The sequence below is a fragment of the Hyla sarda genome, chromosome 1 (genome assembly GCF_029499605.1).
Source record: "Hyla sarda isolate aHylSar1 chromosome 1, aHylSar1.hap1, whole genome shotgun sequence".
NCBI classification, from domain to species: domain Eukaryota; kingdom Metazoa; phylum Chordata; class Amphibia; order Anura; family Hylidae; genus Hyla; species Hyla sarda.
In genome coordinates this window covers 85,912,393-85,935,684 of record NC_079189.1, presented here as the reverse complement: position 1 = coordinate 85,935,684, position 23,292 = coordinate 85,912,393, and the positions used below count along the sequence as shown (strand labels likewise).

The 23,292-nt window shown below is 40.5% G+C and overlaps 1 protein-coding gene across 3 annotated transcripts in view; it reads left to right on the top strand.

Annotated features, from left to right (window-relative positions):
- ATP8A1 (ATPase phospholipid transporting 8A1) overlaps positions 1 to 23,292 on the top strand; it is a 212,785-nt gene that overhangs the window by 120,120 nt on the left and 69,373 nt on the right. For 2 of the 3 annotated variants that reach the window (XM_056557206.1, XM_056557214.1), the window contains exons 14-20: positions 1,119 to 1,196; positions 2,255 to 2,343; positions 4,384 to 4,428; positions 6,919 to 6,991; positions 17,250 to 17,355; positions 19,479 to 19,561; positions 22,708 to 22,757. In XM_056557206.1, coding sequence (XP_056413181.1) covers positions 1,119 to 1,196; positions 2,255 to 2,343; positions 4,384 to 4,428; positions 6,919 to 6,991; positions 17,250 to 17,355; positions 19,479 to 19,561; positions 22,708 to 22,757 — 524 coding nt within the window. The remainder of the gene's footprint in view (positions 1 to 1,118; positions 1,197 to 2,254; positions 2,344 to 4,383; positions 4,429 to 6,918; positions 6,992 to 17,249; positions 17,356 to 19,478; positions 19,562 to 22,707; positions 22,758 to 23,292) is intronic. The other variant, XM_056557223.1, reaches the window with a different exon arrangement.

Sequence of the window (23,292 nt, the reverse complement as noted above, 5' to 3'; positions counted from 1 at the left end):
CGGTACAGTACAGACATATATCTCAAAAGAGATCTCTGTACAATCTCAAAAGAGATCTCTGTACTGTACTGTCCCTTCAAATTTATACAGTCATTAGATCAGCCCTCGGAAAAAAAAATAATATATACACACACACACACACACACACACGGGAGAATGGTGTGAGAACACGGAAACGTCGCTCCCGTTTGCTCTTGGAATAAAGTCACTTTTTTATTTTTTTTGCTACTACTGAGTGCTGCAGTCATCCTTTCCTTCTATACACACATAATAAATATATAGATATATAGAGATAAATATATATATATAAATATATATATATATATATATATATTTATTTATTTATTTATTATTTTATAATATTTTATAATTATTTATTTATAATTATTACTTTTTTTTTTTTTCAATATCTCCCTATCTATCCAAAGACTTTAACAGTAACAATGGATCATTCCCTAGATCTAGTGGAAAATGTTTCTACACCAGCATAGAAATAGATTTTTTATTGTAAGAGCAGTGAGACTATGGAACTTTCTGCTAGAGGAAGAGGTCATGGCGGATTTATGAAACATAGCACCCCCCTCCCAGACCTCTGTTTTGAGCGGTCTGCAGTTTTGATGGCTCCGTTTAACTTATCCTAGTATTCTCATTAATACCTTTTTCTACTATATGAATGCTTGAGGAAGGGTGAATAAAGAATCCTCCTCTTAATCCTGAATGACATTGAATAGAACATTTCCTTCACTTAGACAGTCATGGATAAGATAGTTGGTGACTTTACCTTAACATAAATGAATTTAGTGACATGCAGATTAGTCCTCAGAACATCCGTGTTGGGAATGTGCTATTAGAAGCATAAGGAAATGATTTCTAAAGCCAGAATCACCAGATAGGACAGACAATGTTCCCAGCAGTCCATATTAGATGAAATTAATATTAACTCTTTCTTCGTAGGAATGGCTTCTCTGGTTAGGCTGCAATGCTGGTCATTTGGCCAATGTTTCCTGACCCCCTCTAAGTCTACGCCCATTCTTTTCTTCATTGGATCTAAGCACCATGTCCTCCAAATATTTCCATTGGTTATGTCATGTTATCCAAGTCCCTGTTCTTCCTTTTAGGATATGGACATGCACTATGAACCATCAGATACCTCAGCAATGGCCAGAACATCAAACCTCAATGAGGAATTGGGACAGGTGTGTTGTAAACAAAAGCAAAAACTCTGAGGGAGATTTATTAAAACACGTGCAGAGGAAAAGTGGCCCAGTTGCCCATAGCAACCAATCAAATAACTTTTAAACCCCTTAAGGACCACAGGTTTTTCCGTTTTTGCACTTTCGCTTTTTCCTCATCACGTTCTAAATATCGTACCTCTTTGAGTTTTGCACCTGCAGACTGATATGAGGGCTTATTTTTTGCCCAACCAATTGTACTCTGTAAAGAAATCAATCATTTCACTACAAAATTTACGGCAAAATCGGAAAATATTTGTGGGGCAAAATTGGAAATAAAAAACGCAATTTTGTAAATTTTGGGAGCTTTAGATTCTACGCAGTTCACTTTCCGGTAAAAATAACACCTTATCTTTATTCTGTAGGTCTATACGATTAAAATCATACCCTACTTTATATTGGTTTGATTTTGCCGTACATCTGGAAAAAAATCATAACTACATGCAGAAAAATTAATATGTTTAAAATTGTGACCGCTATAACTTTTTTTTATTTTTCCGCGTACGGGACCATATGAGAGCGCAAATTTTTTTTGTGCCGTGATCTGAAGTTTTTGTTGGTACCATTTTTGTTTTGATCTGACTTTTTGATTTGCTTTTTATAAAAAATTTTATGGTATTAAAAATTGACCAAAAATACGCTACTTTGGACCTTGGAATTTTTTTGCGCATATGCCCCCTCCCATAGACTTGCATTGTGGGGGTGGTGTGTGACGTCACTATACTCCGGCCTTTTAGTCGTGACCTGACAAACTCTGAGGCTGCAGTGCTGCATGCGAGATAGTGGGGGTTCCCAGCAGCGGGATCCCCAAGATCAGACATCTTAGGGTGGAGTACACCTTTAAGGGGTTAAAATAAGCTATTTGGTTGCTATGGGCAACTGGTCAAGGTTTCCTCTGCACAGGTTTTGATAAATCTCCCCCACTGACTTCTGGATTCCGTTTTTATTTAGGTATTTGCTTTCTTCACAATTTTCCAATATAACATTTTTGTGTCATTATTTTTTTTTTTTTTTTTTTTAAGGTTAAATATATATTTTCTGACAAGACGGGGACGCTGACCTGCAATGTCATGCAATTCAAAAAGTGTAGCATAGCAGGAAATGCCTATGGGTAAGTTAAGCTTATTATACTGTAAATATAACTTCGTGTGTTCAGATATGGCTGGAAAATTTTTCTGCAAATTATCACAAAATGTACATCATAGGTTTTCCTTTATATAACAAGTAGAGATGAGCGAACTTACAGTAAATTCGATTCGTCACAAACTTCTCGGCTCGGCAGTTGATGACTTTTCCTGCATAAATTAGTTCAGCTTTCCGGTGCTCCGGTGGGCTGGAAAAGGTGGATACAGTCCTAGGAGACTCTTTCCTAGGACTGTATCCACCTTTTCCAGCCCACCGGAGCACCTGAAGGCTGAACGAATTTATGCAGGATAAGTCATCAACTGCCGAGCCGAGAAGTTTGTGACGAATCGAATTTACTGTAAGTTCGCTCATCTCTAATAACAAGCTGTGGATACAAAATGCTGCAGCATGCCCTTATATATACATTTAGGTTTTCTACTGAATGTGATTGGTGTTCTATAAAACTCCCTTCATCTAATCTGCACCAAAGCTATGTAAGTTCTTTGTAACTTCAACAACTCCCATTTATCTGTGCAGCTTCATTCTTTGGCTGATATCTTCTACTACAGCCCATGTGTGATACCCCTTTACTGACACATACACTGATGTTGCGTGTGTGATCTTAACACCCCCCCCCCCTCCTTTTTTTGTTTCTCTGCTCCTTCCCCCCCCCCCCCCCCCCCCCGCTCTCCTCTACATTGATGTACTGCTATCTCCCTGCCTCCTGCAAACTCTGCTGTTGGTTCTCTTTATACTGTTGCAGTTTTTTATTCCCTATTTCTGTCTGTGTATATCAACCCTTTACACCATGAGAGGAGGAAGAGTGCAGATTGCCATAAGCCAACACAGTCAAGGGCAGAGTGATGACGGATCTATAGTAGAAGCAGCACAGCCAGTCTCTGTAGTAGCAACATTAGAAGACCATTTTAATGAAGCTTATTTAGTAATTTGTTTGACTTTGTGAGATTGTATTATCATGAAATAGCTTGGGGTGCCCTGATCAGACGCCTTTTTACATTATCTTGATACACTCTTCCATTCCAGAGACATAAGGGTTTATAATTTGTCTGACAATTAAAGGAGTTATCTAGGAATCAGAAAACAGGGATAATCTATTTCAAAGACCGCTCCCTATCAGTCTCCAGGTTGGATGTGGTTTTGCAGCTCAGTTCTATTGACGTGAATGGATCCAAATTGTAATTCCACACCTAACCTGGAGACAGACAGGGAGTGGTCTTTAAAGGAAATTAGGTCCGTTATTTTTTTGATTCCTGGATAAACTCTTTAAGGGAATCTGTCAGGGCGTGAGCTTAATTTTAAAAATGGGATTGACTTTGATCAGGTGATGGGCAGGATTATACAGTTAAGGGGTGTGGTTGTTGTGCACGAAGGGGCTTGTCTGCCTAATACACATCTCCTGACATATCCTGCCCATCACGTTGTATACACTACCAGTAGTATCCAAAAACTATAAAAAAAAGTGTGTGCTCAGGGTACACTACGCTATTTATTACCTGTAAAATCTACATTTTTGGGGGTGGCCAAAGGTCCTCTTTAAGAAGCAAGTAGACAAAATAAACAAAAAAAAACATAATATTAAAACTCCAGGATTGGTAACAAGTAAAGCATCCCAAAAGTTGTGATCAGAGACATGCCAAAAGTTATGATCTGTCAGGGTTGCAGTGCTGAGTCCCCACCAATCAGTAAAATGAGGGGTAACGTGCTTCACTCCCCAGCTCACAGCGATCATTAGTTTGTCGAGTGTTTTTTTTATGAAGAGGACACTTTATTTTTGGTCATTACTAAGTTTATCTCTTTGTACATTGATATATGAGCATAAATCTTCCCTTATTTGTTTCTTGTATTTTTTGCTCGCTCTGAAGCTTAAGTGAGCAGGAAACATGTAATTGACCATTGGAACAGTGTAGATGTGTGAATGGTAGGGGGATAATGCCTTCTCTTTGTGATGCTGCTCAGTCAGTTTAATGCCCCAGAATTCTGCTTTTCCTCTTTCCTTCTTGCGCAGTCACTGTCCAGACCTTGAGGACAATAGGTATTGTGAAGATGACTGGTAAGCGGAGCAGGTTCCCCCCTCCTGCATGCTGTGCTTGTTCTCTTCTTAAGCATGTTAAATTTAAGTTGGTTAAATAGGGAATTAAAGGGATTATGCAGGCATAAAAAAATTTGTTTTTATCTTGTTGGGGTGGGGGAAAGTAAATATTCTATTATGGAACTCAAAATCCCTCTGTTCTGTGCCCCCGGGTTTGGCAACGTGATGTCATGCATTTCATGTCAGTGGCTGTGGTCACTGATTGGATGTACGGCTGAGTGACATCATCACGCCGGAGAGCGGGGATCATTGCTCTGTGAATGGTAAAGGGAGCGTTCATTTTTTTTTAACTTGCCCCTCGGTGACCAGACAAAAAATACTTTTCTGCCAGAAGCAATGCTAAAGCGCTATAATAATTGTAGTTAATAGAGAGGAGTTTTATGCATGTAAATACCTTAGTCCACCTCAGTAGTAAAATTTCTATAATCGCTTTCTAAATAATTCATGTGCAATATGTTCTCAAGGTGTTTCTTGAAAACAAGAGCTCCTTGCTGTGCAAATTAAATATACAATAAAGTGATTCTGTAACGTCTGTCCCTTGTGGCATTCGGGGTATAATTTTCCTGACTGCAGTAACTCTCTAGTGTATAAGTCCTATCTGTTTACTTACTGCCTTTTTGCTTGCTATGTAGCATACAATACATAGTGTTAGTTATGGCAAGATCTGCTAGTACTGTTAAGGAGTACTCCAGTGGAAATTATTATATATATATATATATATATATATATATATATATATATATATATATATATATATATATAATTATTATTATTTTTTTTTATCAACTGGTGCCAAAAAGTTATATAGATCTGTAATTTACTTCTATTTAAAAATCTTAATCCTTTCAGTACTTATCAGCTGTTGTATACTACAGAGGAAGTTGTGTAGTTCTCCTGACACTTCTGTCCATGTCAGGAACTGTCCAGAGTAGGAGCAAATTCCCATAGCAAACCTATCCTGCTCTGGACAGTTCATGACATGGGCAAAGGTGTCAGCAGAGAGCACTTGTTGTCACACAACTTCCTCTAGAGCCTACAGCAGCTAAGTACTGGAAGGATTAAAAAATATTATAAAGAAAAACGTATCCCCTATTCTCTGGACAGGAGCATGTCATGACTCCCCCCTGAAGCGGAGGCTGCCATGCCCCCTCCATAAAGCTCTATGGGAGAGCCGTTCAGTAATCTTCTGCTCTCCTATTGAGCTTTATGGAGGGGGCATGGCAGCCTTGGACCCCCTGCGATCTAAAACTTATCCCCTATCTTTCAGATAGGGGATAAGTTTTTCTTCATGACACTTATCGGCATTTTTAAATAGACTTAATTTACAAATCTGTTTACCTTTTTGGCACCAGTAACCCTTTCTGTGTCCCTATCATTTCATCAAGCTTCTCAGATGTCCTAGTTACATGTCAGAAGTATTGATCAGTGGAGTCCACGTGTACTTGAAAAAGATGTCGTGGCTCTAAATAGTTTAACATTTAGGCTAACATCATTTTCGTCTTTTTCTTCATACTGAAGCTATGATAAATGTGTTTTCTAAGAATTCGTGACAGACCACATTGATTTATACTGAGATCTCTAAGGTTTTCATCAGGGTTTTAATGGTCTTTGATGGCAAAAATAGCACCGTAAAGAACACTAGAGTTTCTGCAGACGACAGACCTTTGGGGTGTATGCTAACGTCTAAATGTTATCAAAATCCTCCTCTGTTGGGACTTTTTTGAAATTTATTTATTGAAGTCTCAAAATCCCTGACACACTTCTTGTCTTGTACCCAGCACTTGTTTAAAAAAAAAAAAAAAAAAAAAACATAGCACCGTAAAGAACACTAGAGTTTCTGCATGGGAAGGCGTTACTATGAAGATCCAGGACCTTTATCTGTTGCAAAACTACGACTCCCAGCATTCTCAAAGGGTCATAAAGGGATTCCCATGCAGGGAAGCCCTAACCTTTGTCTCATAATGACAACCCTTGTCTATATGCCCATTTAGTTTATACAAGCATCAGCTTTTTTTTTTTTTAACGAACATAAGTTTCCTAAATATAATGTAATATCTGAATTGTCCTTGAAAAAGTCTAATAATCAGAGAAACTCTTGGGCTCCTTACTTGTCGGCCTTGTCAGCATTTCAGCAGACTGCAGGCTGTTTTACTTGTAGTGCAGGTATCTGCCGTGTATGTATGCATGCATGTACTTGTGTTGGATTGTGTAATAGCAATGGGTTACTCAAAATTGGCTGTATTTACAGTCCATGCTCTCCATACAGAGGGTGATGGGTGAAAAGAAGTACAAGTAAAAAGTGTAGTTGTCAATAGCAACCAATTAGATTTCAGATATAAAGTCCTTTTGGCAGCTATGGGCAACTGCTTCTCTTTGGAAGAGATGCTTTCATATTCTAGAAATGTGATCAATGTTTGTTTACTAATTTTTTTATTTTTTATTTTTTTTAAGGCATGAACCACCAAGTAGTGATGGTCAAGGATTTCATGACACAACCTTATTAGAAAATCTTGAAAACAATCATGTAAGTGCTATTGGCTGTGAATTAGGTTTAAAGGGGTACTCCAAAGGATAGGGGATAAGATGTCAGATCGCCGGGGTCCCGCCACTGGGGATCCCCGCAATATAGCAAGCAGCACCCACCTGTAATTGCTTCCGGAAGCGCTGGAGGTTCTCTGGCTAATTCCTCCCGACAACGGGGACGGAAGATCGTGACATCATGACTCCCCGTCACGTCCCCTCTCATAGACTTGCATTGAGGGGGCAGGACGTGATGTCACACGGGGCTGAGTTGTGACGTCACGAGCTTCCGTGGTCGGGAGGAATTAGCCAGAGAACCTCCAGCGCTTCCGGAAGCAGTTACAGGTGGGTGCTGCTTGCTATATTGTGGGGGTCCCCAGCGGCGGGACCCCGGCGATCTGACATCTTATCCCCCATCCTTTGGATAGGGGATAAGAGATCTAGGGGTGGAGTACCCCTTTAACATCTATTGGGGTTCAAATATAGATAAGGCCTTGGTCACGCAGCAGCTGCTGCTTAAAATCTTTTTATACATCATTCTTATGTTAGAGTCTATACCAGTGCTTGTATGTATTTTTCACTGTATGTGCACCCTCTATACAGTCTATATTGGGAATGTAAGAGGCAGGATGTGATGGCCTGGAGTCCAGCAAGGTTTTCTCAGACTGAATGGTCTACGCAACTAACCTGAGTGAACCATAGCCGTGTGCAGTACACAGACTCCGGTTTTTGCTGGCGGCCTACTGGGAGCATGGCGTGCCTACCAGTAGGACTCTTTATCGCCTGCATTTTTAAGCGAATGTCCAGCTTTTACAATTATTATTTTATTATTCCAATGCATCTTGAAAACAAAAGTTGCAATGCAGACCAGTGTTTCCATGGTAACAGACTACAACCACCTTGCGTAGTCGGATTCCCAACTTTATGCTAGCTACACAAATGAATGTTCGGAGCTGTTGACACAAAACCGGTAGAAGTGTTTATCAGAACAATTTGCAAAGTTGTGTTATTTTTCTTATTTTATTTTTTATTGACACAATCCTAAATGGTTGAAAACATGGACATGGCATATTGGGATAACGGGATAGTTTCACCCCTTCCCGCAGAATGTCATATATAAACGCCAGGTTGTGCAGTGCGTTCGCGCATCCCGACGTTTATAAATTACATTCGGTTAACCTGGCGATGCGCAGCATCGCACGGGTTAACCAGCAGAAGTCCCGCTGTTTCTGCTTCACCCCCCAGGACCATCCATTGATGGTCCTGGTCAGCGATCACTGTGATTGGTCCCTGTGGACCAATCACAGTGACCTGGGGTGAAAGTTCAGATCCCCCGCACTGCCCGCCCCTGGAAGTCGGGCAGAATGGGGGACGATGGCTGCGGGGACCTGCGGCATAGGGGGGGGGGGGGGGGAACAGAAGGGGACCGTGGGCCTTACCTGGAGCAGCGGCAGGACCAAGGAGCAGCGCGGGACCGGCCACGTGGACGAGCAGCGACGGGACCGTCAGGTAAGTATATGGTCCTCAGAGGCAGCAGTGAAGTTCTTCACTGCTGCTTCTAGGAGTCTGAAAACTACAACTCCCAGCATGCCTAGACAGCCTTTGGCTCTCTGGGCATGCTGGGAGTTGTAGTTTTGCAACATCTGGAGGGCCACAGTTTGGAGACCATTGTATAATGGTCTCCAATCTGTGCTCTTCCAGCTGTTGCAAAACTACAACTCCCAGCATGCACTGACTGTCCAGGCATGCTGGGAGTTTTAGTTCAGCAACATCTGGCCCTTCAGATGTTGCCGAACTACAACTCCCAGCATGCCCTTCAGCTGTCTGAGCATGCTGGGAGTTGTAGTTTTGCAACAACTGGAGACACACTGGTTGGGAAACATTGTCTGTTTCTAACTCAGTGTTTCCTAACCTGTGTGCCTCCAGCTGTTGCAAAACTATAACTCCCAGCATGCACTAACAGACCATGCATGCTGGGAGTTGTGGTTTTGCAACAGCTGGTGCCCCCCCCTGTGAATGTACAGGGTACATTCACATGGGCGAGGGTTTTACAGTGGGTTTCTCGCTGCAAGTTTGAGATGCAGCAAATTTTGCGCTGGGAAACTCGCTGTAATCCCCCGCCTGTGTGACTGTACCCTAAAAACAGTGCACTACACTACCACAAAATAAAATGAAAAGTTAAAAACACTACATATACACATACCCTTACACAGCTCCCCTCCCCTCCCCCAATAAGAACGTCCGGTACACCACTGTTTCCAAAGCAGAGCCTCCAGCTGTTGAAAAACAACAACTCCCAGTATTACCGGACAGCCGTTGACTTGTCCACGCATGCTGGGAGTTTTGCAACAGCGGGAGGCACCCTGTTTGGGAATCACTGGCGTAGAATACCCCTATGTCCACCCCTATGCAAATCCCTAATTTAGGCCTCAAATGCACATGGCGCTCTCACTTTGGAGCCCTGTCGTATTTCAGGGCAACAGTTTAGGGCCACATATGGGGTATCGCCGTACTCGGGAGAAATTGCGTTACAAGGTTTGGGGGACTTATTCTTTTTTAACCCTTCATGAAAAGGAAATGTTGGGGTCTACATCAGAATGTTAGTGTAAAAATTTTTTTTTTTTTTTTTTTTTTTTTTTTTACACTAACATGCTGATGTTGCCCTATACTTTACATTTTCACAAGAGGTAAAAGGGGAAAAAAAAAGACCAAAATTTGTAACGCAATTTCTCCCGACTACCCCATATGTGGGCGCAAAGTGCTCTGTGGGCGCACAACAAGGCCCAGAAGGGAGAGTGCACCATGTACATTTGAGCTGATTTGCACAGGGGTGGCTGATTGTTACAACGGTTTTGACAAACGCAAAAAAACAACCCCACATGTGACCTCATTTCGGAAACTACACCCCTCACGGAATGTTATGAGGAGTGCAGTGAGAATTTACACCCCACAGGTGTCTGACGGATCTTTGGAACAGTGCTCCGTGAAAATGAAAACTTGTACAGCCCACTGTTCCAAAGATCTGTCAGACACCAGTGGGGGGCAAATGCTCACTGTACCCCTTGTTACGTTCCTCAAGGGGTCTAGTTTCCAAAATAGTATGCCATGTGTTTTTTTTTTTTTGCTGTTCTGGCACCTTAGGGGCTTCCTAAATGCGACCTGCCCCCCGAACAAAATTTGCTCTCAAAAAGCCAAATATGACTCCTTCTCTTCTGAGCATTGTAGTTCGCCCGTAGTGTACTTCAGGTCAACTTATGGGGTACCTTCATACTCAGAAGAGAAGGGGTTACAAATATTGGGTGGTATTTCCTACTATTAACCCTTGGAAAAATGTGAAATTTGGGGGGAAACACACATTTTAGTGAATTTTTTTATTTATTTTTTTACATATGCAAAAGTCATGAAACACCTGTGGGGTATTAAGGCTCACTTTATTCCTTGTTACATTCCTCAAGGGGTCTAGTTTCCAAAATGGTATGCCATGTGAGGGTTTTTTGCTGTTCTGGCACCATAGGGGCTTCTTAAATGCAACATGCACCCCAAAAACCATTTCAGAAAAACGTACTCTCCAAAATCCCCTCGTCACTTCTGAGCCCTCTACTGCGCCTGCCGAACAATTTACATAGACATATGAGGTATGTGCTTACTCAAGAGAAATTGGGCTACAAATATAAGTACACATTTTCTCCTTTTACCCCTTGTAAAAATTCAAAAATTGGGTCTACAAGAACATGCGAGTGTAAAAAATGAAGATTGTGAATTTTCTCCTTCACTTTGCTGCTATTCCTGTGTAACGCCTAAAGGGTTAGAACGCTGACTGACTGTCATTTTGAATACTTTGGGGGGTGCAGTTTTTATAATGGGGTCATTTATGGGGTATTTCTAATATGAAGGCCTTCAAATCAACTTCAAACCTGATCTGATCCCTGAAAAATAGTGAGTTTGAAAATTTTGTGAAAAATTGGAAAATTGCTGCTGAACTTTGAAGCCCTCTGATGTCTTCCAAAAGTAAAAACTCGTCAATTTTATGATGCAAACATAAAGTAGACATATTGTATATGTGACTAAATAAAATTTTTATTTGTAATATACATTTTCCTTACAAGCAGAGAGCTTAAAAGTTAGAGAAATGCTAAATTTTCAAATTTTTCATCAAATTTTAGGATTTTTCACAAGGAATGGATGCAAGTTACCACAAAAATTTACCACTATGTTAAAGTTGAATATGTCACGAAAAAACAATCTCGGAATCAGAATGATAACTAAAAGCATTCCAGAGTTATTAATGTTTAAAGTGACAGTGGTCAGATGTGCAAAAAACGCTCTGGTCCTTAAGGCCAAAATGGGCTTGGTCCTTAAGGGGTTAACACTTTGATTACCTAGGCTAAAATGAAGGTGCTGTTTGTAGTATCCCAGCAGTTGTGAAGGGACTGCAGTAAATCAGTCAGGGACATGGAACAAGACATTTCTTTTCTTAGATGATGACATAGATTTGTATCCAACCTTTTATGATATCTTGCTGTTCTTTTGCCTCAGGTGCCCAAGCTTATAGTACTCATGGCATTGATTATAATGGGAAGACTTTCACCTTTTTCTGTGTTTTAGACCCCCTGCTGATTTTATTGGAAATGCTGACCCAGATACTGGCACCAGTTTACTAAGAGCCTTTTTTGTGTGTACTGTTGTATCAGACATGCTTGATTCCACTCCATATACAATTGGGACACACAGGTCAGAAGTGTTTAGCCATATATTCACATGATTTTGGGTGAATTAATAGGAAATACGTTGGGTTGATCGAAAGTCATGAAGCCACATCACTTTTTTGGGTTTTCTAGTGATTGTGGTGTGAAAGTTGGTTTATTTTTTGGCACACGTTCTGGTGCAGACACAATTGTGATGTGGAGCTGGATGAAAACCAGTCAGGAAGACCATAGTAGATCAGGGCCACTCTAGCCTAAAAGACATATTTATTTTCAGTACAAAACAACCTTTTTTTTGTCAATTTTGTATAGTACTCTCCTGCTACTTGACTTATAATCTAATACACCCTGTTATCATATGTTATGGCTGCTTTATGCAGGGCTGAACTAAAGCTACATTTCAGCATTGTGTAGATGGCACGAAATTAAATTGGGCACAGAGGGACCTGGCACATGCTGCTGTCAGAGGAGGTTATAAATAATTGTTATAAAATAGGTCTGTGCGCCAGTCCCAGTACATCTGGGGGCAGTCACATTTGTTACTCGAATAATTTCATCAATAAGTTAACTAGTAATGATACTGCTAAAGCGGGAATGGTCTCTCTAATGGACGCTGTGTAGAATCAATAGTAGCAAAAGATGGCTTTAATATGGTAGCAGAAGTCTGAACGTGTAAAGACTCAAAAACCGTGTGCATACATTATATATATATATATATATATATATATATATATATATATATATATATATATATATATATATATATATATATTGCAATATAATCACAATAATGCCAGTTTAAAATTTGTGCAATGGGGCATAATTCTGAGCACGTATTACAGAAGTCATAAATCCTGTCCAGCTATGGATCTGATCACCCAAACTAACAGAAAAGGGTCTAATGGAGCCGGGAATTGATGGCAATAAAGTAGGCACAGTGGTCTAAGGGTGTATTTGTGTACCATGGTCACTGATTTTTGTTTTTCATATTATAGTAAAAAAAAATTTGAGCCATAATTAATCCCTTCATGACCCAGCTAATTTTTTTTCTGGCTCATGTTTTTTTCCTAATCTTCTAAGACCCATAACATTTTTATTTTTCGACTGACAGTTGTATTAGGGCTTATTTTCTGCGTGACGAGTTGAACTTACCACTGGTTCACTTTTGTTCATACAATGTATTACAAAGCCAGAAAAAAATTATATGCAGGGCAAAATTGAAGAAAAAATATGGAATTGCACAATTTTGTAGGGAATTTTTTATTTTTATTTTCAGAGTTCAAAATACAGTAAATATGACATTCTGTCTTCTATCATTCAGTACAATTCCAATGATACCAAACTTTAATAATTTTTGTTTCGTTCTATGATGTAAAAAAAAAAAATGTAAACCTTGAAAAAAAAATCAAAAAAAATATAACTTTCTTAATTACCATGTTCTCACCGCTAATAACTTTTTTAATTTTTCCATTTTTATGTGTGTTAGGGTTTGTTTTTTGCGCCTTGAGCTGTAGTTTATCACATTTGTGTAGTTCTGGCTTTTTGATCACTTTTTATTACGATCTTTTTAGGATGTAATGTTACCAAAAATCAGCAATTTTGGCATTTGGAATTTCTTTGCATTTACGCCGTTCACTGTGCAGGATCAGAAACATAATAAATTAATAGTTCGGACAATTATGCATGCGGCGATTTTTATTTATTTACATATATTATTTTTGTACAGTGGTTTATTTATAAATTGGAAAAGGGGATAGATTTTAGGGGAGGGATTTTTTACTACTTTTTTATATACACACTTTTTGGCCTATCATAAACTATTGCATTACAATGACGCATGAAATCTGTGCTCTCCAAAGGGAGCCCTAAGCTAAGCAATCTCAGAGCCAGGGAAGACGCAGAGGACAAGGTAAGGCCCCAGGCTTCCCTAGCAACCTATAGCCCTCCCGCGATTACATGGTGGGGGGGGGGGGGGAGACGCTATGGGACCAATAGACACCAGGGAATAGTGGCATTTCAATGTTTAAATGCCGTGATCTGTATAGATCATGGTATTATTATTATTGGCTAGCTGCAGTATAGAAAATGGCAACTATACAGATGATGATGAACTAGTAAGTATCTGTACACCAAGTACTAAGCATTATCAAGTGACAGCTGTAGTCCACATTACATTGCCCAATTTGCCAAATTCAATGGGATTAGCCAAGTGTCTAATGTATATGGGGGCCTTCTGACTCTTTTCTGACAGCTGAGAAGGGTGACTGACAGCATGAGGAGACTGACAGCAGCCTACCACCTCTCACTACACAACATATAAACATAAAGCTGAGCGTTCATGTGTATGTAGAAATCTGAGAGATGTCAGCCAGCCAAATATTAATTCCTCGGTACCTTATGGGGTAGAGCCACATGTGGCAGCAGATGCAAGAAGACAAAGTCATGACCACATGCAATGGCAACACAGTTTTGCCAGTAAATCATGCGGTCATTGGCCGCAGCATGTGGGCATGGTCACATCAACATGTGGCTGCACCATGTAGGCTCTACACTTTATTTATTCCTTTTAAACTGTATTGGTAGTTTAAAATAATTTTATTAACTTTACACACAGTCTCAGTGAAGCCCTAACCTAAAGAAGGGACAGTGGCAATATAGAAGAGAAAGGTAGTGGATGTGGTCCATGAGTAGAGTATATAGTCACTTCATAGGTGGTCATCATGTTCTATGCCTCAGCCTCCATTGCCGAAAGGCATGCTTCCTGCAGGTCCACCACTCCTGCCCTAGAAGTTGCATATAAATTAGCAGTCCTGCAGCCTCAGGGTTTGGGCTTGTAACATGGAGCAGTTGAAACACAATGTAAAAGTAAGCTAATAAACATTATTGTTTTGTTGTATCAATCACAAAATTTTGATTTTCAGAATAAAGAGGGATAGTGTTTCTGCTGCAGCTCCAGGGCTATGACAGCTTAGAGTCAACAACATACATGGTTAATAGAAACAGCTAGCGGAGCATCCAGTGGCAAACACTAGCTTTAGTTGGAGCAGGGAGCTTTATAGGATGAGCCAAAGACTCTTTAACCCCTTAATGATGCAGGATGTAAATGTATGAGCTGGTACTTAACGCACCAGGACGTACATTTACGCCCTATGCATAACCGCGAGCATCGAAGCGATAATGGTGGACATCGAAGCCCGTAATGGCGGACATCCACGATCGCGCAGATGTCCGCCATTAACCCCTCAGATGCCATGATCAATACAGATCACGGCATCTGCAGCATCGCTGTACTTCGAATGGATGATCGGATCGCCTGCAGCACTGCCGCGGCGATCCGATCATCCAGCATGGCAGCCGGAGGTCCCCTCGCCTGCCTCCGCTGCCTTCCACGGGTCTTCTGGTCTGGTCTGCGATCGAGCAGACCAGAGCAGAAGATGACTGCTAATACTGTTCAGTGCTATGCATAGGACATAGCACTGATCAATATTATCAATCGAATGATTGCTATAAAAAGTCCCCTATGGGGACATAAGTGTAAAAATGAAAATAAAAGTGAAAATTTTTTTAAAAAAAATGTGGAAAACACCCTCCCCCAATAAAAACGTAAATTGGCCCATTTTCCAAATTTCAACCCCAAAGTGTAAAAAAAAAAATATATATTTTTAAATATATATATATATATATATATATATATATATATATATATATATATATATATAATATATTTTTATATTTCATATACATATTTGGTATCGCCGCGTGCGTAAATATCCCAACTCTTAAAGTAAAATGTTAATGATACCGTATGGTGAATGTAAATAAGAGTCCAAAATAGCTGCTTTTTTATAACTTTTTATTCCAAAAAAATTAATTAAAAAAGTATTTAGTATTTAAGCAAATATGGTATCAATAAAAAGTACAGATCACGGCGCAAAAAGTGAGCCCTCATACCGCCGCTTATATGGAAAAATGAAAAAGTTATAGGTCTTCAAAATTGGGGGATTTTAAACGTACTAATTTGGTTAAATAGTTTGCGTTTTTAGTTTTTTTAGCGCAACAGTAATAGAAAAAGTATGTTATCATGGGTATAATAGAAAAGTGTGTTATCATGGGTATCATTTTAATCGTACTGACCCAAAGAATAAAGAACACATGTCATTTTTACCGTAAATTGTATCTTGTGAAAACAAAACCTTCCAAAATTTGCTAAATTGTGTTTTTCTTTTTAATTTCCCCACACATTTGGTTGCGCCATACATTTTATGGTAAAGTGAGTGATGGCATTACAACGGACAACTGGTCGCGCAAAAAATGTTTTCAAGCCAACTGGTGCCATAAACTTAAACCGATTTGTAAATGACTTCTATTAAAAAATGTTAACCCTTCTAGTACTTATCAGCTTCTGTATACTACAGTGATACTACAGAGAAAATTGTGAAGTCCTTACCAGTCTGACCGCAGTGCTCTCTGCTGACACCTCTGTCCGTGTCAGGAACTGTCCAGAGCAGGAGAGGTTTTTTACAGGGATATGCTTCTAATCTGGACAGTTCCTGACACGGACAGAGGTGTCAGCAGAGAGCACTGTGGTCAGATTGGAAAGAACTCCACACATTTCTCTGTGGTATACAGCAGCTGATAAGTACTGGAAGGATTCAGATTTTGAAATAGAAGTAATTTACAAATCTGTTTAACTTTCTGGCACCAGTTGATTTGAAAACATTTTGTTTTCCACCGGAGTTCCTCTTTAATGATTTTGACCTTTTCTGCAGGAGATTCACAGCTTGCATCACTTTACCGGTCTGCTCAGCTTGGGACTAGTCTCTATAGGTGACCAGCTACAGCCTTGGGCAGACCATGATAAAATGTGGCATCAGAGATTATATGGGCACCTTTTCTACAGCTTCAAGTCATAAGGCTAGAGCATTATCAGTCAAGAGTCACTAAAACAGTTATTAAAAGGATAGGAGGGGGAAGCCAGCGGTACTCAAGAGCCCGGACACGAAACGGTTAGATCCGCAAGGTCGGGCAATCCATGTTCAGGGGCGGTCGGATACAAACCGACCTGTGATACAGAACGCTTTTGAGGCTGCTTAGTGCTGCTTTCAAGTAGCAATGTTATTTCTGCAGCTTTGGATAACATGGGGTTATGTCGGTGCTTCCCAACCAGGGTGCCTCCAGCTGTTGCAAAACTACAACTCCCAGCATGCCCGGACAGCCAACGGCTGTCCGGGCATGCTGGGAGTTGTAGTTTTGCAACAGCTGGAGGCACCCTGGTTGGGAAGCACTGCGCTATATAATGGGATATAATCAAACTTGGTAGGAAATTGATGGAAAATGATCTTCATATTGCTGTTATGCCACCTCTGTTGCTTATTCATCTGAAGAAGGACCTGTTTATATTACAAGATACAGATAAAATCTAGGGCGGATGCAGCAGCAGAGCGGCATCCTTCTATTTTCTCTATTTTCCGATGTTTGTTCTCAGTGTTAGCTTTATAATGACGAATAAGGTTTATAATATATGAGTAACTGTGGGGTGATTTTTAATCTGTTTTTCAGCCCACTGCCCCTGTCATATGCGAGTTTCTCACAATGATGGCAGTCTGTCATACCGCCGTTCCAGAGCGTGACGGAGACCAGATAATATATCAGGCGTCATCTCCCGGTAAGGAAAAGACACAAACTTGGCTGTTGTCTTTAGTAAGCAGGTCTCTCCTGTCCCCAATCTGTCTGCCTTTTAGGTATGATGTAAATGAAGTAGTGACCTTGTCATGTTCTTAATGTTATGGAATGAAAGAATACAGACAGATTCTCACCTTGAACAAACAGATTTATCAGCTTTGAAAGCCAATCTGAGGAACAGGGCCTGTCTGGCTTGTCATTGTCTAGACCAGTGGTCTTCAACCTGCGGACCTCCCGATGTTGCAAAACTACAACTCCCAGCATGCCCGGACAGCCAACGGCTGTCCGGGCATGCTGGGAGTTGGTTTTGCAACATCTGGAGGTCTGCAGGTTGTAGACCACTAGTCTAGACAATGGGGAAGGGGAGGGATTGACCACTTGGACCCTCTGTGATCTCCAGTGCTGCACTCGGGTACTGTTGTTTTCTTACTGGATAAGGCTGGGTTCACACCACATTTGTACTTACAGTTCTGTATACGGCTGGGGGGAGGGGGGGGGGGATCGCGGCGCCCGCACTCAGCCGTATTCGGGAACTGTATTTAAAGGGGTATTCCATGAAAAAACTTTTTTTTTTTTTTAATGTGTGTGTATATATATATATATATATATATATATATATATATATATATATATATATATATATATATATATATATATATATATATATATATATATATATATATATATATATATATAATATATATATATCAACTGGCTCCAGAAAGTTAAACAGATTTGTAAATTACTTCTATTAAAAAATCTTAATCTTTTCAGTACTTATGAGCTTCTGAAGTTAAGGTTGTTCTTTCCTGTCGTTAAGTACTCTCTGGCGACACGTGTCTCGGGAACCGCCCAGTTTAGAAGAGGTTTGCTATGGGGATTTGCTTCTAAACTGGGCGTTTCCCGAGACACATGTCATCAGAGAGGACTAAGACAGAAAAAAACAACCTTAACTTCAGAAGCTTATAAGTACTGAAAGGATTAAGATTTTTTAATAGAAGTAATTTACAAATCTGTTTAACTTTCTGGTGCCAGTTGATATATAAAAAAAAAATGTTTTTTGCTGGATAACCCCTTTAATGCATGTCTATGAGCCGACCGGAGTGAACCGCAGCCTCCGGTCGGCTACGTTTTCAGCCGTATGCGGTTTCCCGACCGCAGGCAAAAACGTGGTCAATCGCGATTTTGCCTACGGTCGGGAAACCGTATACGGCCTAAAACTCAGCCGACCAGAGGCTGTGGTTCACTCCGGTCGGCTCATAGACATACATTAAATACGGTTCCCGAATACGGCTGAGTGCGGGCGCCGCGATTCCCCCCCCCCCCAACCCCCTCCCCGCAGCCATATACGGAACCGTAAGTACAAAACGTGGTGTGAACCCAGCCTAACCCTGAATAAGGAGCTGTCCAGGTCAGATTCATTTATTTTTTTCAGCTGACAACCGCTTTTCTTTCTCGGGATGGGATGTAGCTGCTACCTGGCAGCAGCTCAAGCACAAAAGGACTGGACAGCTGCAATCCAGCACGTCCGTTCCTTCTCTCCCTGTCATTGTCTATTGTGGAAGATTTGCCAGGGCACCATGCACATTAGATGGTTAGCTGGGTCTTTAGGTACAGTACTAGGGACTGCCATGCCTATTTAAAGGAGTACTCCAGTTTACTAAATTGTATCCCATGTCCAAAGTATAGTGTCCGATAGTTCAGACCCCCGCACATGAAGCATGAAGCATTGGCCAACATTCCCGCTCAATGCATCTGTATGGGAGAGCAGGAGATACAGCGTGGACGTCCACCTCCATTCCTGCACTAATTATACACAGATCATATGCCATCATGTTGTCCATGCAAATTTTTTTTTTACTTCGTCATTATGGGATATTAAGTGTATCATATTTGTATGTTCTCCCTGTGTTTGTGAGGGCTACCCCCCCCCCCCCCAAAACACTCAGAATAAGAGCCCCAATGGAGACAGCACCCAGGTGAGTGATAGTAAACTGTGTAAAGAGGTGCGGGATATTTTGCCGCTGTACTTTTATCCTCTTTAGTCCTGCTTTGTTTGACCATGTTTGCGATCTTTTAGCTAACATTTGTTATTTCATTTTGTAGATGAGGGGGCCCTAGTAAGAGCAGCAAAGCAACTGCGGTTTGTGTTTACGGGAAGGACCCCCAATTCTGTCATAATAGAATCGGTAAGCTATCATATACAGTATCTCACACAAGTGAGTCCACTCCTCACAATTTTGTTAATATTTTATTATATCTTTACATGTGACAACACTGAAGAAATGACACTCTAATGTACAGTAGTGAGTGCACAGCCTGTATAAGGGTGGGTTCACACCACGTTTTTGCAATACAGTTTTTTATCAGGTTTTTGATTAAAAAAACAGATTCCTCAAAACCTGACTAAACTGTATCAAAACGTGTGTACAAAGTTTTATCTGTATACGGTTGAAAACCGTATACGGTTTGAAAAAGGATGTCTGGTTGCATCTGTTTTTTAAGAAAAAAAATTATTCGTTTTGAACTTTTCACTCCATTATGAATAAAGTTTCACTTGTTTGATTGAAATTCCAAGACAAAAAACTGCAAAGTCAAAAACTGTATGGTGAAAAACGTATGGGACCGTACACACATACAGTTCTGTATGGTTCCCATTGACTCCCATGTAAAAAAAAATAAATAAAAATACTTATACGGTTTAATACGGTTTTTCACCTTGACCAAAAACCGTGGTAGGCTACGGCTTTCTGTCCAGAAAAAAAAGTAAAAAAAAAAGTGTGGTCTGAAAAACGGAGACAACCATATACAATATGTTGAATACGGTTTTGAATGGAAAGTCTATGGCCACGGTTTGCTGTACGTTTTAAAAAAAAAAAAATTTTAACAAAAGTATCTAAAAACTGTATAGGAAAATCATGGTGTGAACCCACCCTAACAGTGTTTAATGTTATGTCCCCTCAAAATAACTCTACCCTCAGCCATCAATGTCTAAACCTTGGCAACAAAAGTGAGTACACCCCTAAGTGGAAATGGGCCCAATTAGCAATTTTCCCTCTCAGGTGTCATGTGAATCGTTAAAAGATCTCAGGTGTGAATGGGGAGCAGGTGTCTTAAATTTGGTGTTATCGCTCTCACACTCTCTGGTCGCTGGAAGTTCAACAAGCTCAGAGCTTCATTTACAAGCTCAGAGCTGATATTAGGATATCTCTTCCCCCCCCCCCCCCCCCCCCAGTCAGTATGGATGAAAGCTACTTCTGTAGGTTTCTTTATATTAATCACTGGGAACTAAACTGTGGAGGATACATTGTTGTGAATATTATGTATTGCAGGTGTCTATTATGTCATCAGAAATGATAGTTAAAGGGGTACTTCATTGCCCCAGTGTTCGGAACATTCTGTTTTGAACGCTGGGTGCAGGCTGTGGGGGTCGTGATGTCACTGCCACCCCCTCGCCCGTAGACTTCCATTGAGGGGGCTTGGCATGGCTTAACGAGGTCATGACGTCGGTTTACATTAAGTGTTGTCAATTTTTTCAGAACTTAGTCTGTTCCACTGATTATTGCAGTTCATATTAATGATTACAGATGGGAAAGTTCTGTTAAACCAGCATCCAGTACATCAAAAATGTGAATAGTGTGGCACTTACCTTAAGTATAGAGCTGCACAAGGAGGCTAGGTAACAATAAATAACAATTAGGGTTAATGGAATTGTATATTTGTATATAAAATCTAAAAGAAAATCTATTTTTGCATTAAATTCAGTGGCCTGCGGGTAAGATAAGTAATGCAATACAGTGGTCCCTCAAGTTACAATATTAATTGGTTCTGGGTCGACCAATGTATGTTGAAATCATTGTATGTTGAGACCAGAACTCTATGGAAACCTGGTAATTGGTTCTAAAGGCACCAAAATGTCATCAAAAATAGGAAAAAAGGTGAGGATTAAAGAAAAATAAGTAGATAACTAATATAGATAAAGTCCTTATATATAAAATTAAGAAATCTGCTGGAAGCTGTAAATCACTGTCTATGCCGTTGGCTGTCCGGGCATGCTGGTAGTTGTAGTTTTGCAACCGCTGGGGGCACCCTGCTTGGGAAACACTGGTCTATGTAGAGGACAGGAGCTTCTTCGAGGTCCTGTACAGTACGCACAATGTCCTAAAAAAGTAACATGGAGTCGCCCTCACCTGGTGTCCAGAGGAGCAGGTAACCCTGGTACAGGTAAAGTGTACAGAACATGTAATATCACCCTCTACTGTAGGGGGCGCTACCAGACACCAGTCAGTGCATACGCTTCAGTAATACAGGTGTTTTACTAGTAAATTGCCCATTCTGATTGGTCGGTTCTTCCAGCCATTGACATGTTTCACAGATCTGGACTGTCTATTGTATGTTGAGTCTGGTTTCAAGTTACAATGGTCCAGAAAAGACTATTGTATGTTGAGGCCATTGTAAGTTGAGGGATCACTGTATTTAAAAGTAGGCATACATTTTAAACGAATGGCAGACAAATCCGATAACAGCTGATGTATATGATGGGGGTCGGGGGGCAGACATTTAGGGAAAGAAGGATCAGACCCTAGAGAACCAAGGATTGAACATTCTGAAATCGGACTAAGGATTGGCCACCACCAGAGGTGTCCTGAAGTAGCATATTCCTTCCTCACTTATAATACCAACACATGAACGCTCTGCCAACCCAAGCATACAGGTATAAGCAACCCAAGCATACAGGTATAAGCAACCCAAGCATACAGGTATAAGCAACCCAAGCATACAGGTATAAGCAACACAAGCATACAGGTATAAGCAACACAAGCATACAGGTATAAGCTTTGGTGGGGATTAGAGATGAGCGAACTTACAGTAAATTTGATTCGTCACGAACTTTTCGGCTCGGCAGTTGATGACTTATCCTGCGTAAATTAGTTCAGCCTTCAGGTGCTGCGGTGGGCTGGAAAAGGTGGATACAGTCCCGGTCTCCAAGGACTGTATCCACCTTTTCCAGCCCACCGCAGCACCTGAAAGCTGAACTAATTTATGCAGGAAAAGTCATCAACTGCCGAGCGGAGAAGTTCGTGAGGAATCGAATTTACTGTAAGTTCGCTCATCTCTAGTGGGGATGTATTACCTTTTGGCTAAGTGAACATTTTGCCAGCCATTATGATGGTATATGGCAGTGTCATTCCACTCAGAATCTCTTAGCATAGCACTGCTGTGAACAGCTTTAATATGGAAAAGACAAGTCTGTTAGGTGGGTGTCATTTGAAACACAAGATTTTTATGTATCTTTAATATTCTAGCAATAACTCTCATTTGCAATCTTTTGCAGCTTGGCCAGGAGGAAAGATTTGAGTTGCTAAATGTGCTGGAATTTACAAGGTAAATTCTTTATGTTTTTGTTCTTGATCTTCTAAGCCAGCCTATGGGGTAGAGAAGGCCCCCTATTGAGCTGTATCTATATCAGAATGCTGTGCGGTCAGCTCTGTCATTGAGACTTTATAGGGATGCACTCTAGGCAGGTTTCAGACTAGTGTATAGGTAAAAATCTGTTATTTTAGATCCTAATTCAAAATGTTGTCCATATTTCTGCACAGTAAATACTCATGTGTTGTCTTTTAGGCAGAAAACTAAACTACAAATGTAATACGGATGCAGTTAGAACACCTAAGGATACATGGATATTTGAATCCCTTTTCATAGCCTTCAGTTGAGATAAACATATACAATTAGCTCATGCTATGTGCATAGATTTTATGCTATAGATTGAAGGATGTCTGGTAGAAAAAAAAATGAGATGCAGCAGAAGCATATAGCATTGTTTACTTGTCTGCCCCAGTACTAAAACCACTAGGAATCAATGTTTTGTGTGTCTGTCGGTCTATTCCTATGTCAGATAATGAGCAGTTGCTCAGTA